Source organism: Anabrus simplex, chromosome 5 (assembly GCF_040414725.1).
Source record: "Anabrus simplex isolate iqAnaSimp1 chromosome 5, ASM4041472v1, whole genome shotgun sequence".
Lineage (NCBI taxonomy): Eukaryota > Metazoa > Arthropoda > Insecta > Orthoptera > Tettigoniidae > Anabrus > Anabrus simplex.
Window position 1 is genome coordinate 310,929,466 of NC_090269.1, and position 15,332 is coordinate 310,944,797.

The 15,332-nt window shown below is 39.8% G+C and overlaps 1 protein-coding gene across 1 annotated transcript in view; it reads left to right on the forward strand.

Moving 5' to 3' along the window:
* LOC136874512 (uncharacterized) overlaps positions 1 to 15,332 on the forward strand; it is a 799,993-nt gene that overhangs the window by 524,503 nt on the left and 260,158 nt on the right. The window contains exons 8-9 of the mRNA XM_068227822.1: positions 7,230 to 7,342; positions 14,405 to 14,564. Of these exons, the coding sequence (XP_068083923.1) occupies positions 7,230 to 7,342; positions 14,405 to 14,564 (273 nt within the window). The remainder of the gene's footprint in view (positions 1 to 7,229; positions 7,343 to 14,404; positions 14,565 to 15,332) is intronic.

A 15,332-nucleotide genomic window follows, 5' to 3' on the forward strand; every position in this document is an offset into this window, starting at 1 on the left:
GGAGAAGGGCAAAGAAAGAGTCCATTAGACGCTCCATTTCGTACGATGTCGGCATGTAAAGGATCTCCAATGACGCATCTGGTGTTAACCCTACAAAAGAGATCCGTGTTACTCTGCAACCTGGCGGAGTAAAACTGAATGTCGAGAATGACGAACAAGCAGCCCGGACGGCGTGAAAGTAAAGTGCCTATGCATGTTAAGCGAGGCCGTGAGATTATTATTATTATTATTATTATTATTATTATTATTATTATTATTATTATTATTATTATTATTATTATTATTATTATTATTATTATTATTATTATTATTAAGGAGTGGATCAAGCGTATCATGGAAATGAATGTGGGTGTTCTTCAGCTTGGAAGTCCTAGTTTAGTCTCTACAGTTAACGTATCCACAAAGTCAGACATGAGATGCTGTCAGTTGGTACAATTTTATTTTATTCACATGTATTTACAAAACACATACAAAACCTTAATCACTGTTGTCAAAACCAAAGCATTCACATCACAAACCGCCATTTAAAGACAACTGCCAGTCGCTGCAGATCGAGATGACAATATTGAAATACAAATAAAACAGTTGAATGCTTAAAAGCATGTCGTCCATGTGGTCAAAAGTATAACCCATAACTTCCAACTCAGCAGTAACTAACTTCATCATCAGTATCGTCTTCTGGCCTGGCCAGACGTCTAGAAGGTTACATTAGAAAATATATCTTCGTGAAAATTCTAGAGTGCGTGATACACAGTTTATAATGTACGGAATATTCTCAATCGTTCTAGTGACTATACCATTCTGGAAGTTACAGCGTGTTTCACAATTATGGATTACAATTTATATATACAGGTAAGAATAAATTATAATATTAATTTACAGGTATTTACATTAACTGAACTGATATAAATCATATCATATGTACACATGATGCAATAATAATAATAATAATAATAATAATAATAATAATAATAATAATAATAATAATAATAATAATAATAATTGTACCGGGCGGTACACCTCCACGCTGCTAATTTAAAATGTGCGCCAGTTGAAACTCCTCTGCTGGAGGAAGTCTGAACTTTATTGACGGTATTAATTTTCTACTTTCTCAGAAGATGTCACTACCTGTAAATTTTGGAGTTTTAGAACTGTGTCATTTTTGATGTGTTTTTGTTTTGCTTGAAGTAAGAAGTGTGAACTTTCTCTTCTAGAGGACACTACTGAAGAACTACAATAGTGCACCCTAGTGCGAAGAAAAAGAACTGTTCTTTGGAGAAAATTTTATTTCAAAAGTTTGTTCTTTGTTAAATTTATTTCAGTCATTGGTTAAGTTGGCAATATTACCCCTTTCTTTCCCCTTGTTTTAAATCTAGCCAATCCCTAATTTCTGAAATTAATTTTCCACCAATAATGTGTTTCTTCTTCATTTTTTGTAGGGGGTTCTCTTTATTCTCCAATAAAGTGATTGTGGGCGGGTGTTCTCATTCCCCTAATGCCTAGAACCTTCCGCGAGAGTATATAAACTGCTGATTTTTGGGTCTCTGAGCCACTTTTGTTCCATCTTTCGGTGTGTAAAGTACATAGCAGGGGGCGGGAAGCGCCTCTGTCTTCTCCTGCCGTTCAACAACCAGGTAATGGCCTTTTAATAACTTCTTTTCTTGCTAGGTCGGCAGTTTGACTCTCGGGGCGGGTTCGAAGCGTTTCCTCCATGTAACCTCTTCCTAAAATGTAACTACTCTTTTCATCTATTCTCTTTTAAAGCTACATATTGGGATAGAGAGTGCTAACCCTCTCGAGCTCCCGCTCATATTGTTGTGAGGTGAACTTAGTTTTCACAACCTATTCTTCCTTGACGTAATGTAAATTGTTTCTTTTGAGTCACCTCTTTAGTATGGGATTAGCCCTTGTATTAACGGCCTAGTGCCAAGTAGGTCTTAAACAAAGTGTATTAGGAGTGCAAGTTCGCCTCCTCTCAAATTGTTAGTTTAGAGGTCATGTAATCAACCTTTTTTTTTCTTGTTTTTATTTAAAAGACCTCAGTAGGTTGGGTATTTTACCCCTGTGTATATGTCCTTAGAGGACAGCTTGAAGGTGGAGTTTGGTGTGGCCTGTGATTGGCTTAAACTTTGAGAGCAGATTGTTCTTTTGGAATTTGACTTTTGTATGCCTCGAGGAGGCTTTTCTGTGTATAGAGAAGCTAGTGCTCCTGAACATGAATGGGGTTTTCTGCCCCTCTGGTAAAACTTATTTTGAAGTAAGGTTGGGCTGATTGCCCAAACATTGTAAAGTCAGGGCGCGAAGCCCAAATCCTGTAAATATTGTAACTACCCTTTGACTTGCTACTTTGTACCTGCCATGCTTGTTATTTCTTTATTTTTGAAAAGAAAATATAACCTTGTTAAATTTTAAATCAATTTTACTTTCGTAGTTTGAGACCCGTTCACGCCCGCACCTTCTTTCACCTCTACCTACCACTAAAATACGGTAATAATAATAATAATAATAATAATAATAATAATAATAATAATAATAATAATAATAATAATAATAATAAATGGATGTAAACCTTCAAGCCATACATACAAGTAATAATAATAATAATAATAATAATAATAATAATAACAATAACAATAATAATAATAATAATAATAATAATAATAATAATAATAATAATAATGCAAAAATCAAACGCTATTGCACTGTTATCCGGCTAGAGGCTCTATGTGCAGCGGAATGTCTCGCCATGAACAAAAAAGGCATGATGGAGAAATTGGAGGCCAAGGAAAGAAAGATTTTGAGAAAAATCTTAGGTCCAGTCAAAGACAACGGCGAGTTTAGGAGACAGCACAACCAGGAGTTGTACTCGCATGTGGAGAAAATAACTGATGTGATGCGAGAAAGGAGGATTACTTTTTATGGTCACATGGCCGGAATGAGTTCAACACGGTTAACCAACCGCATTTTCACTTTCCTCCAAGAGAAAAGGCAAAGGGGGCATGGTTCGGTGAGGTACAGAAAGATCTGCAGGAGACTGGGATCTCATTTGAAGATATCCAGGAGCGTGTCCCACTGAAGAAAAAACTCCAAGAACATCAGAGTTTCCTACCAAAGCCGAAGATGAAAACTGGAAAGGCATGGACGAAAGAGCGAAAGGAGCAACACCGTATACGAATGAAGGAATACTGGACCAACATTAAAGCTCAAGGGAAACAGTTGAAATGACGTAGTCCTTAGTTGGCCGAAACGAAATAATAATAATAATAATAATAATAATAATAATAATAATAATAATAATAATAATAATAATAATAATAATAATAATAATAATAATCTTAAAATAATGATAATATTAATAATAATGATAATAATAATAATAATAATAATAATAATAATAATAATAATAATAATAATAATAATTCGATATCGACATCTGCATTAGTTACCCATTGATGAGAGAACATTGTTTTCAAGTTATACCTGTTATCGCACTTGCGTCACAGTCTACAGATGTTCAAAATCTGTCAATAAGCTTGATATTGTTGAAAAATCCACTCAATATACTCAATGTTGAAAATATCCTAGGGATATGAGCTACGAATTTTAGGTAAATAAAATATAATGAAGTATGAGAACATATTCTTTACTTATTCCTCAAAATTACAATCCTTTTCTTAATCATCGTTATCCGGTCGATTAGATTTGCAGTTTGCACTTTTCTATCACTTCGTGCGCTAATGTGAGTCAATGCATTATTTCACTTAAACACCACTACGAGCGCTAATGTGAGCCAAAGAAGTGTTTCTCTTAAGCCGTTAAAACTACTTTCGATGGGAATATTTTTCAAAAATAAAAATAAAAACGCCTGAGGGTATTGAACCAAGGAACACATTACAGAAAGAATTATGTAAATAAGTCAATTTGTCTAGGATTTGAATCAAAAAGGAAACGAATAAAGAAATAAGCGATTTTAGGCTGTTTTTTCCGGAACTGCATTTAGTCCGGAGATAATTTTCGAAATATTAGTTTAAGACTCACAATGTTAAACCTTTCCGGGCCCTTTAGTCCTTCAACTTTCGGTACTATTGGGGAAATTGCTTAATTTTACGTTGTTCGTAGTATGGGGTCCCCTACTATGTCTGCTAAAAAAAATTTCAACATTAAAACTCCTCAATTATTGAAAGGCAATCATATAAATGATGGTACTACACTCCGATACACTGACTGAGTGACTGACTGTTGTTTGTTGAAGTATGCTCTGTCTCTACAGTTGCCACCTACCTCCATTAGATGACAGTACTGCTGAAACTGTACAGAATCACCCCGTCGTCTCGAATAGCCCTTCTCTTCCCAGGGACGAAGTTGCACGCAGACGTCTTTCCACATTCCAAAATGGCATGCCTGTCAGTTGTCGTCCATCCGGATAGCGTTCTTGATATGGGCATTGTGCCTGATATGCATTCTGTTCAGCTACTCCGTGGATGACCAATATAACCATACTCGTCGCTGGAGGGACTGAATAAGCCATGTGTTGTGTTGTGACCTGTCTCGAAGGAGGGGAGTGCGCGGAGCTACATACCTACGTGCCGTCGCACGTTGTTGTCGTTTCAATGGCGCGCACTTCACCCTACCTGTGTCCTACGAAGGTTGGAACATGTACCGTACAACGCAGCTAACTGGAATGTTGATTTTCTGTGTCCTAGCCAGAGACCATACCTCCTCATCCTCGTCCAACCCAACTCCATACCCTTTGCCACGACACCAACGGCCATTTTCAGGGCTACATAAAGAAACTATTAAGTATGCAATCTTGCCACATCCAGGCAATTGGCGATAAAAACATTACTTGCATGGGATTCGAATCTCCGTACACTCCAGTACTGACCACTATTATATCTCCGACCACGCCCCCCACCAAGTGAGCTATTGCGAAGCTGGCATACAGCGCGCAGTTCCCAGCCTATACAATACCTGTTCCTAGTTTGTGTGTGCACTTCCTGTTGTAACGTACGTGTTCTTCGTATCTGTGCTCGTTTGGCGTGTTTATGCGTAGTGTCCGTAATGAATTAATAGTGGCGCTCACGATTCCTGCTGTCTTTTACCCCTTAAACACATATCTCGTTATAATACCCTGAGGAAGAACCAATGTTTGTCAGAATTGTAGTAAACACGGCGGGTTGCATACAACTTGACCGCAAGGAGCGGTATGTAAAATAAGAGTTTTGTCTGTACATTGCCCAGAATTTTAAAAGTATTTTATTCTTTTTTTATTTTTTTTTTTTTGCCGTGTCCGCAGAAGAAAAGAACTGAATGTTTAATTGTTCGTCATGTATGTACAGTATGTATGTACGCACACCCGTCACTTGAAAATGGCATAACAGAATGTCATGAAAATCGCTATGTAACGTCGGGGAATAAGGCACGACTGTCTAGGCTATATATAATTTTATTCACCGTAGGTGAAATTGTAGTTTAGAGGAAGGCCTAAAATTAAAATTCTCAATTACTGATAAGTACTACATAACGAAAGTTATAGTGAATACAATTCCCGACCATTTACGTCTTATACAGTTTTACCGCACTATGATAACGGAGAAAGTCATTCATTTAGAATTTTGTTTCTTAGTCCAAATCAACGCCGAGCATCGCTAACAGGTTAATATTGTTCAGTCGTGTTAACTGGAAATCCCAAAATGTGATAAACTTCTACTTTATTTTAGAGAGAACAGTGTCAAAATTATTGCTGTCAACAAAATCCATTCTCAATAAATATCTGCTTTTTCTACGGTGAAATATGTCCCCCGTGTTTCCCATGACACTTACTTGACGAAAATAGAGTATTTATCAGCTATTCTCCTTCCTGAACATAACTGAACATCTTTTATCCTACCATTCAGCAATATTATCATGCGAGCATTTTAGCATATGTTGAACATTTTAGAAATATTAATAATATTAATGATAATAATAATAATAATTTCGTGTGACTATTTCTAGCCTAGCGGAGCCCTTGTAAGGCCGAGCCTCAGACGAGAGTGAATGGCATCTGCCGTGTATGGGAAACTGCGTGTAATTGTACTGGAGGATAGTGTTATCTGTGTATAGTGTGAGTTGCAGGAATGTTGGGAACAGCACAAATACCCAGTCCCCAAGCCAAAGAAATTAATGATTTAAGATTTAAATCACCAAGCCGGCCAGGAATCGAACCTGGAGCCCTCTCAACCGAAGGCAACTACACTGGCCGCTCAGTCGAGAACACGTACATTTTTACAAATGAAAGATTGTTTTAGATGGACAATTACTTGTATTGATTTCAATCTCTCTGTCCGAATTTCGAAACAAATCCAGTGATTTTGGTCAGTCTCTCTATAGTTGAAGTTTTTTTTTTTGGCTAGTTGTTTTACGTCGCACCGACACAGATAGGTCTTACGGCGACGATGGGACAGGAAAGGGTTAGGAGTGGGAAGGAAGTAGCCGTGGCCTTAATTAAGGTGCAGCCCCAGCATTTGCCTGGTGTGAAAATGGGAAACCACGGAAAACCATTTTCAGGGCTGCCGACAGTGGGGTTCGAACCTAGAATCTCCCGAATACTGGATACTGGCCGCGCTTAAGCGACTGCAGCTATCGAGCTCGGTAGTTGAAGTTCAAATCTTTATCATTTATTATCGTTTACTAGATAATAATAATAATTTTATTGTTTTTACGTCCCACTAACTACCTTTTGGCGGTTTTTCGGAGACGCCGAGGTGCTGGAATTTTGTCGCGCAGGAGTTCTTTTACGTGCCAATAAATCTACCAGTACGATGTTGACGTATTTGAGCACCTTTAAATACCACCGAACTGAGCCAAGATCAAACCTACCAAGTTGGGGTCAGAAGGCCAACTCCTCAACCGTCTGAGCTACTCAGCCCGGCTAGCTTATTATTATTATTATTATTATTATTATTATTATTATTATTATTATTATTATTATTATTAGCCTTGCCAGCTTCCTCTTTCCATCTAAAAGTAAAATGGATTTACACATGTTTTGCCTACACGCTGTTCCTCTTTGAAACATACCCCTAAAATTAACTTCATTCCATTAAACATTTGCAATGTCTTCAGAATACTAAGTCACCCAGAAGAAATACAGCTGCAGTATGAATGATTTAATTACTAATGTTTAATTATTTAAGTGTTCTACATTAACATATGAATGTTCTCCGAGCCGTATGTTCTTACAGCAGCCATGGAGTGTTCAGACGACCGCTTTGAGCTGTTCAACAGCTCCTGCTACCTCTTCGTGTCCTACCCAGAGGTGACGTGGCGGACTGCGCAGCAGACTTGTCGGGACAAAAAGGTAGGAAAACAATCTACCTCTACATTTTATTTACTGTTATTAGATAAGCTATATCAGAAACTTTTTTGTGCCATATGCTGAATTCTACTGAAACGAAAACCTGATGCTACCATGAGTATTTTTCTAACATGTGAGTGCTACAGTGCTGCCACATCAAGTTTTCTACCCTCCAAAAATCGTAAAAGTAGTAGTCTAGTTAGTGAAACATAAAACCAGCATCACTATTATTATACACTGACTGACAGAGCAAATGCAACACCAAGAAGGAGTGGTCAGAACTTTATGCCAATTGCAGGGTAGACTGACGTCACTGAGGTATGCTCATGATGTGAAATGCGCCGCTGTGCTGCGCACGTAGCGAACGATAAATGGGACACGGCGTTGGCGAATGGCCCACTTCGTACCGTGATTTCTCAGCCGACAGTCATTGTAGAACGTGTTGTCGTGTGCCACAGGACACGTGTATAGCTAAGAATGCCAGGCCGTCGTCAACGGAGGCATTTCCAGCAGACAGACGACTTTACGAGGGGTATGGTGATCGGGCTGAGAAGGGCAGGTTGGTCGCTTCGTCAAATCGCAGCCGATACCCATAGGGATGTGTCCACGGTGCAGCGCCTGTGGCGAAGATGGTTGGCGCAGGGACATGTGGCACGTGCGAGGGGTCCAGGCGCAGCCCGAGTGACGTCAGCACGCGAGGATCGGCGCATCCGCCGCCAAGCGGTGGCAGCCCCGCACGCCACGTCAACCGCCATTCTTCAGCATGTGCAAGACACCCTGGCTGTTCCAATATCGACCAGAACAATTTCCCGTCGATTGGTTGAAGGAGGCCTGCACTCCCGGCGTCCGCTCAGAAGACTACCATTGACTCCACAGCATAGACGTGCACGCCTGGCATGGTGCCGGGCTAGAGCGACTTGGATGAGGGAATGGCGGAACGTCGTGTTATCCGATGAGTCACGCTTCTGTTCTGTCAGTGATAGTCACCGCAGACGAGTCTGGCGTCGGCGTGGAGAAAGGTCAAATCCGGCAGTAACTGTGGAGCGCCCTACCGCTAGACAACGCGGCATCATGGTTTGGGGCGCTATTGCGTATGATTCCACGTCACCTCTAGTGCGTATTCAAGGCACGTTAAATGCCCACCGCTACGTGCAGCATGTGCTGCGGCCGGTGGCACTCCCGTACCTTCAGGGGCTGCCCAATGCTCTGTTTCAGCAGGATAATGCCCGCCCACACACTGCTCGCATCTCCCAACAGGCTCTACGAGGTGTACAGATGCTTCCGTGGCCAGCGTACTCTCCGGATCTCTCACCAATCGAACACGTGTGGGATCTCATTGGACGCCGTTTGCAAACTCTGCCCCAGCCTCGTACGGACGACCAACTGTGGCAAATGGTTGACAGAGAATGGAGAACCATCCCTCAGGACACCATCCGCACTCTTATTGACTCTGTACCTCGACGTGTTTCTGCGTGCATCGCCACTCGCGGTGGTCCTACATCCTACTGAGTCGATGCCGTGCGCATTGTGTAACCTGCATATCGGTTTGAAATAAACATCAATTATTCGTCCGTGCCGTCTCTGTTTTTTTCCCAACTTTCATCCCTTTCGAACCACTCCTCCTTGGTGCTGCATTTGCTCTGTCAGTCAGTGTATTTGTCTTGTACCTAGTAGTAGCTGGTTCGGCTTTCGGCTGTGTCAAAGAATTTCTCTTACAAGGGAGAGTTGTGGAGTTTTCGATGAGTATCCCGATGAAATCCACAGCATGGAATGATGACGGATCCAAAGCAACATGTGCTAAATATTACGTTTTAAAACCGTCCGTGGCCCTCAGACAAGAGCGAAACATATAAAGAGCACGAACCTACAAATTGCGCATTCATGGCAAATCCACAATCTAGGAACACTACAGTACCTGTTATATTCGTATTATCTTGATAGTAGGGTTCCAGCGTGGATTGGCGACCACGGGGCACTTAGCTGAGTCCTGACATTACTTCCACTTACTTTCATCTTTCCTATCCGACCTCCCTTGGTCAACTCTTGTTCTTTTCCGACCCTGACGGTATTAGAGCATTCGAGGCGTAGGGAGTCTTTCATTTAAGCCCGGGGCCGATGACCTTCGATGTTAGGCCCCTTAAAACAACAAGCATCATCATCATCATTTAAGCCCTTCGTGACTCTTGCCTTTCTTTGGCCGATACTTTCATTTTTCGAAGTGTCGGATCCTTTCCACTTCTTCTCTCTGATTAGTGTTATATAAAGAATGGTTGCCTAGTTGGACTTCCTCTTAAAACAATAATCACCAGCACCACTACTGATAGTCGCCGTGTTGACTTGGTTGTTGTGTGTTAGCGTCTGGAGAAATGAGACGCTCTACGTAAGTCCGTATTCATATGAACAAAAAATGTGTGCTTGTTAAGGATTTATTTTATCGTTATTTATACGAGTTCGTGTTACACAGGGGCACGTTAATTACGAAGTATTTAAAGAAGTGATTGCACTTTTGTCTTAAAAGTTTATTGTTCTATTTCCATCTCCTAACTCTCTCTCCTTAAGTCGTTAATATAAGAATCTGGGATACAGCCGATGCAGCCTCGTGGGGATAATTACTGAAAGACTCTGACGACGAAATCCATCGTCGAAACAAGCAACTGACTGACCACGAATATTATACTGTAGTATCGGTATTTATATGATTGCCTTTCATTTTAGGAGTTCTACAAGATCAAGCTTGTCAAGAGATTTTGAGTAGTATCTGTAAGCTGTAGAGAAACTTGGAGTTCCAAGCTGAAAAACCACCAACATCCAATCCTTCATACGCTTGATCAACTATTTAATAATAAATAAATAAATAAATAAATAAATACTAATAATAATAATAATAATATGGCTACAGTTAACGTGTGTAGGCACTTTAATTTGACGCCGTCAATCTACCAGGCAGCAGAGTAACACAGATCTCTTTTGGGCGACCTGTGGCTAAGCTTTTAATTAATTTTGCAGGGTGAACATCATATGTCTCATCGCAGATTTTTTACATGCCGACATCGTAATGTCTAATGGACTTTTTCTTCACCCTCCTCCAATTACCTATGCTGGATTCGAACTCGTGATCTTGGGTTCCAGAGCCCGATACTGTACCACTGATCTACACATGGTGCTCTTAATTATTATCATGCGGATGTATCAGCTATTAGGCAACCATCCTCTATTAACATTCATCAGAGGAAAAGCTTTTAGGGATCCGACACTTCAAAAAATTAAGATATCGGCCAAAGAAAGACAAGGGGGCCACGCAGGGCGTGAAGATAAAAGACTCCCTGGGACTCGTAACCTAATATCATCGGGATCGGAAAAGAACAAAGAGTTGAGCAAGAGAGGTCGGATAGGATAGTTGAAAGTGAAGAGCTTGAAATAAGTAACTGGAACCAATGCCAGGACTTAGCTAAGGGCCCCGTGGTTGCCATTCCACGTTCCCAAGTTAAGAGCCCCTGAGGCCCTCTTTAATCGCCTCTTACGACAGGCAGGTGATTCCGTGGGTGTTGATCTACCACCCCCACCCACAGGGGATGCTAAGGGCCACCTCACAGGTATCTTGAAACGCAGAGCGGAAACCAAGAGGAAGTACAATTAACCAGGCAACAGTCCTCTCTTAACACTAATCCGAGGGAAAAAGGAAGAGATCCGATTCTTCCAAGAATGAAGGCAGAAGAACGGAAAGAGCCTCAGAGGATATGAAATGAAAGGGGTCTCTAAGCCTCGCAAATCTATTGCCATCGGGGTCGGAAGTCAACGTAACCTGACCAGGGGAGGTCAGATAGGAAATATGAAAGTGTGTATACTAACACAAATAAGTAGAAGCAGGGTCAGGCCACTTGATTGCCAACCCACACTCGCAACTGGATAGCTCCTAGAATTTACCCCTTTTAGTCATCACCTACGAGAGGCATGGGATACTCTAGCTGTAGTGCATCGCTAACACCTACAGAGGTGAACAGAGACGAAGGCAAAACTTCAAGAATCGAATGCAGAGAAGAAAGCAAATTTTAACAGAATGTATCAGTCGTCCATCTGTCTGCTTGAATATCGAAACAAATACAGTAACTTTAGTCAGTCCCTGTATAGTTGGAAGTTCTATCCGTTATAGTTTATTATAATTTGTATGTATGTTCAGTCCGTCAGCGATTCCGCTGGTGGGATCCTCAACAGCTCTGCCATCAGCTGTCATAGATGGCCTAGGCATCACTGAAGAGGCGTACTAGGGAAATGAGGAGTGAGATAGTTTCCCGTTGTTTTCCTCACCGAGCCAGAGTTGCTATTACATATCAGTCTGCCAAGTCCACTGAAATGCATACACCAGCCGACCCTATGAGCAACATTTTCACACCATTCATAGCAGGGACTGGCTGCATAAGGAGTGGCATTTCTAGCATCGCTCATACCTCAGTCACTTTCATATTGTCAAAGCCAAGGATGAGACAGAGACAGATCTATGAAAGTGACAAAATTGCTCTAGCCTATACCAGAAGACATAGTGCACTGTAAACACTAGGTCCTGCCAGCAAAGGCATATTATAATTTACTATATTATTATTATTATTATTATTATTATTATTATTATTATTATTATTATTATTATTATTATTATTATTATTATTATTATTATTATTATCTCATTGTTCCCTTGTATTATCAGTCTTGTCAGCTTCCTCCTTCCATCTGAAAGTAAACTGGACTTATGCATGTTTACTCCGCACACTGTTACTCTCTCTTTTTATTTTTTTAAAAGGGTATTAAATAGATGTTCTCATGAGCTCAAACATGACTGTTGATACCAGTTTTGGTTTCAAAGAGAGGGCGATGGGATGGTGCACTGAAGAATATTGATTATATTGTAGATATGTGTGATCTATCACTTTCTTCTGTTCTTCATTTCATCCTGTTTTTCATCCACCATATGCAGGTGCTCCTTTTCATAAACCTCAGTTTGCTTACGTATCATGTACACAATTTAGAACAGTCACAAGCTAAATATTCGAAGTCAACATTACGCTGTTTGCAGTAACCTTATGGCAGTAACCCATACACCGCTTCAGAAAATCTTTGAACCTGAAATTTCTGTCCTCCAGCCTTTCTTCTCCATAAGACCTATCTGTGTCGGTGCGACGTAAAGCAAATAGCAAAAAGAAGGGACGGAAATTTACAAACAGGAGTTTTAAAACTGAATTTGAATATACTTTGGATGGGGTAGTTATCCCAAAAGATGGCAAGTGCAAATACTTAGGTGTAAAATTTGAAAGTAATTTGCACTGGAAGGGTCATGTTGATGACATTGTTGGGAAAGCATACAGATCATTACATGTCATAATGAGGCTACTTAAAGGATGCAACAAAGAATTAGGGATGCCAAGTCTCAGAATTATTTTTTTTTTCTTTTTTTTTTCTTTTTTTTTTTCTTTTTTTGCTAGTTGTTTTACATCGCACCGACACAGATAGGTCTTACGGTGACAATGGGACAGGAAAGGGCTAGGAGTGGGAAGAAAGCGGCCGTGGCCTTAATTAAGGTACAGCCCCAGCATTTGCCTGGTGTGGAAATGGGAAACCACGGAAAACCATTTTCAGGGCTGCCGACAGTGGGGTTCGAACCTACTATCTCCCGAATACTGGATACTGGCCGCACTTAAGCGACTGCAGCTATCGAGCTCGGTAGTCTCAGAATCACACAGAATTGTTGGGAGTATAACAGCTTTGTACACAGTCTACTTTGTGTGTAGCTGTAAGTCATGGGATAAGGAGACACACCAGCTGAGCTTAAAAGAAACTGCTGCTGCACTGATTTGACAATCAACTTCCACATCCAACTGGTTTTTAGATGTTATAGTGCTACCCAGGTACTTGAATTTCTCCATAGACTTGAGAGTTAGGCCATCAGTGTTGATGTCTAGTGGCACATGCACTGCAGGGTCAGTCTCGCATGCCATTACTTCAGGATTTGTTTTTCACACTGATTTTGACTCCAAATCTGGTGCATGATTAGTGAAACCTGGTTACACTGTTCTGAAGTCCTTCCCCTGTATCTGTGACAATGGCCACATCATCAGCAAATATCAACCCATTTATAGTTCCAAACTGCACTTTTCTACTAACTTGAAGTCTCCACAGTTTGTAGAGGCCTCCATCACAGTTATAACATAGCATAGCAATGAATAACTTATTTGTTAACATAGCAACTGCTAATTTATTTATTGACATTACACAGATCAATTAAATAGTGCACCCACCTAACACCCCTCATCTCAGTTTGTACCAGTTCAAAGAAAATAAGGTACGTTCCTAGCGTGAAATGAACATCAACTGCACTGGTGAGAGCTTTGTAAAGATTTACCAGAAATTCTTAAGTGGGAATGATATTTGTTTTCTTAGAATGACCAGGAAACTTCCATGATATTAATCCAATAGATAACATGGGGGCTATTTGCAAAAGGAGACTCTCAAAACTTGACTCTTGTAAAATATACACAGTTACAGTACAATTTCATGATGATGAACTTTAAAATGTGTTCTCAAAGCTTGAAGAATCTATGTCAAATCATATAAAACAACTTATAAAAGAGAAAGGAGGACATAGCAGGTATTAGTAAAGATTAAAAGTATGTATTAGGTGATTAAGTGCAAAAAAAAAAAAAAAAATATATATATGCAGCCTACGTTATTGTCTTGTTCCAATTAATTCACATGAGGTTGTACTCCAGGTAATAATCTTAGAGTTATATGGACCTAATAACACAATCCTGAATGAGCAGATTCCAAATACAGGGTTTCGATGAAATATGCCTAGCCATTTTCCAGTTTTAGGAACACAGACAGATACCAAAATTAAAATACTTTCAGATGATCAATTACATATGAATGAATAATTATCAGGAAATTTTACAAAAAAAAAAGTGCTTATAATTCTTTTAACTTATATAGATTGTACACTCTTAGACACTGTACAATATGATTGTATATTTTCTATTGTAGTTATAAGAAATTTGTCATGCAATCATTTCTATTGCACAGGCAGAACTGGCTAGCATCCAGAGTCCAGATGAAGAGAATTTCGTAACAACTAATATCCGTAAATCAGCTGAATATTCTACTAGTGCTGTTTACTGGTTGGGTGGGCAACTGGTAGGTGAAGAATGGAAGTGGATGGATGAAAGTCCAATGAGTTTCTCAGGTAAGAGACTTCTATACCTATTAATACAGAATGTACATTTCATATACTGTACCTATATTCTTTTCAGAAGCTCTGTGAAAGGAGGAAGAAGAATCAGATCCTTTGAAGAAATAATATGCCAAGAGAAGTAATATTACAGAGTAATACTGAAAGACAAGGAATATATGTATGCCTACCTCGCATGAATCAGAAAACAGATTTGGCCCTGCTGAGGTGCTTTTCAGTTATGGCTTCTCCAATTTGAATGTACTGATCTAGTAGCAAGATAATTTGTATTCATTAAATAAATATTAGCGAAAGTGACAGCATAGCATTCACATTTTTACTACAGAATGTAACAGCAGGACAATGTCATTGCATAAAGGATATTATTATGATTTGAAGGAATCAGTCATGGACATACTGTATTTCAAGGACATTTACCCAATGTGAAAATAGTCTCTTTGTTTTTCTCTTCCAGTTAGAGTTAAGTGAATGGTTATCTAGTTGTACTTCCCTTTGAAACAATAGTTACCACTGCCAATCTGACACATTAAGAACCTGGACATCTTTCTCTTCTTTTGTCTCTTTTGATTAGTGGAAGATAATAATGTTGTTTCTTCCCCTTAAGACAAAAGGGAATGCGAACGAAAGAAAGCATGAACAACAAATGCTGAACAAGTTAATATGGAAAGTACAGCTGGACCAGAAAATGATGGAACCAACTAGAGGGAAATATATTCTAGACGTGGTGCTGATGAAACCAGATGAGCTCGACAGAGAAACAGA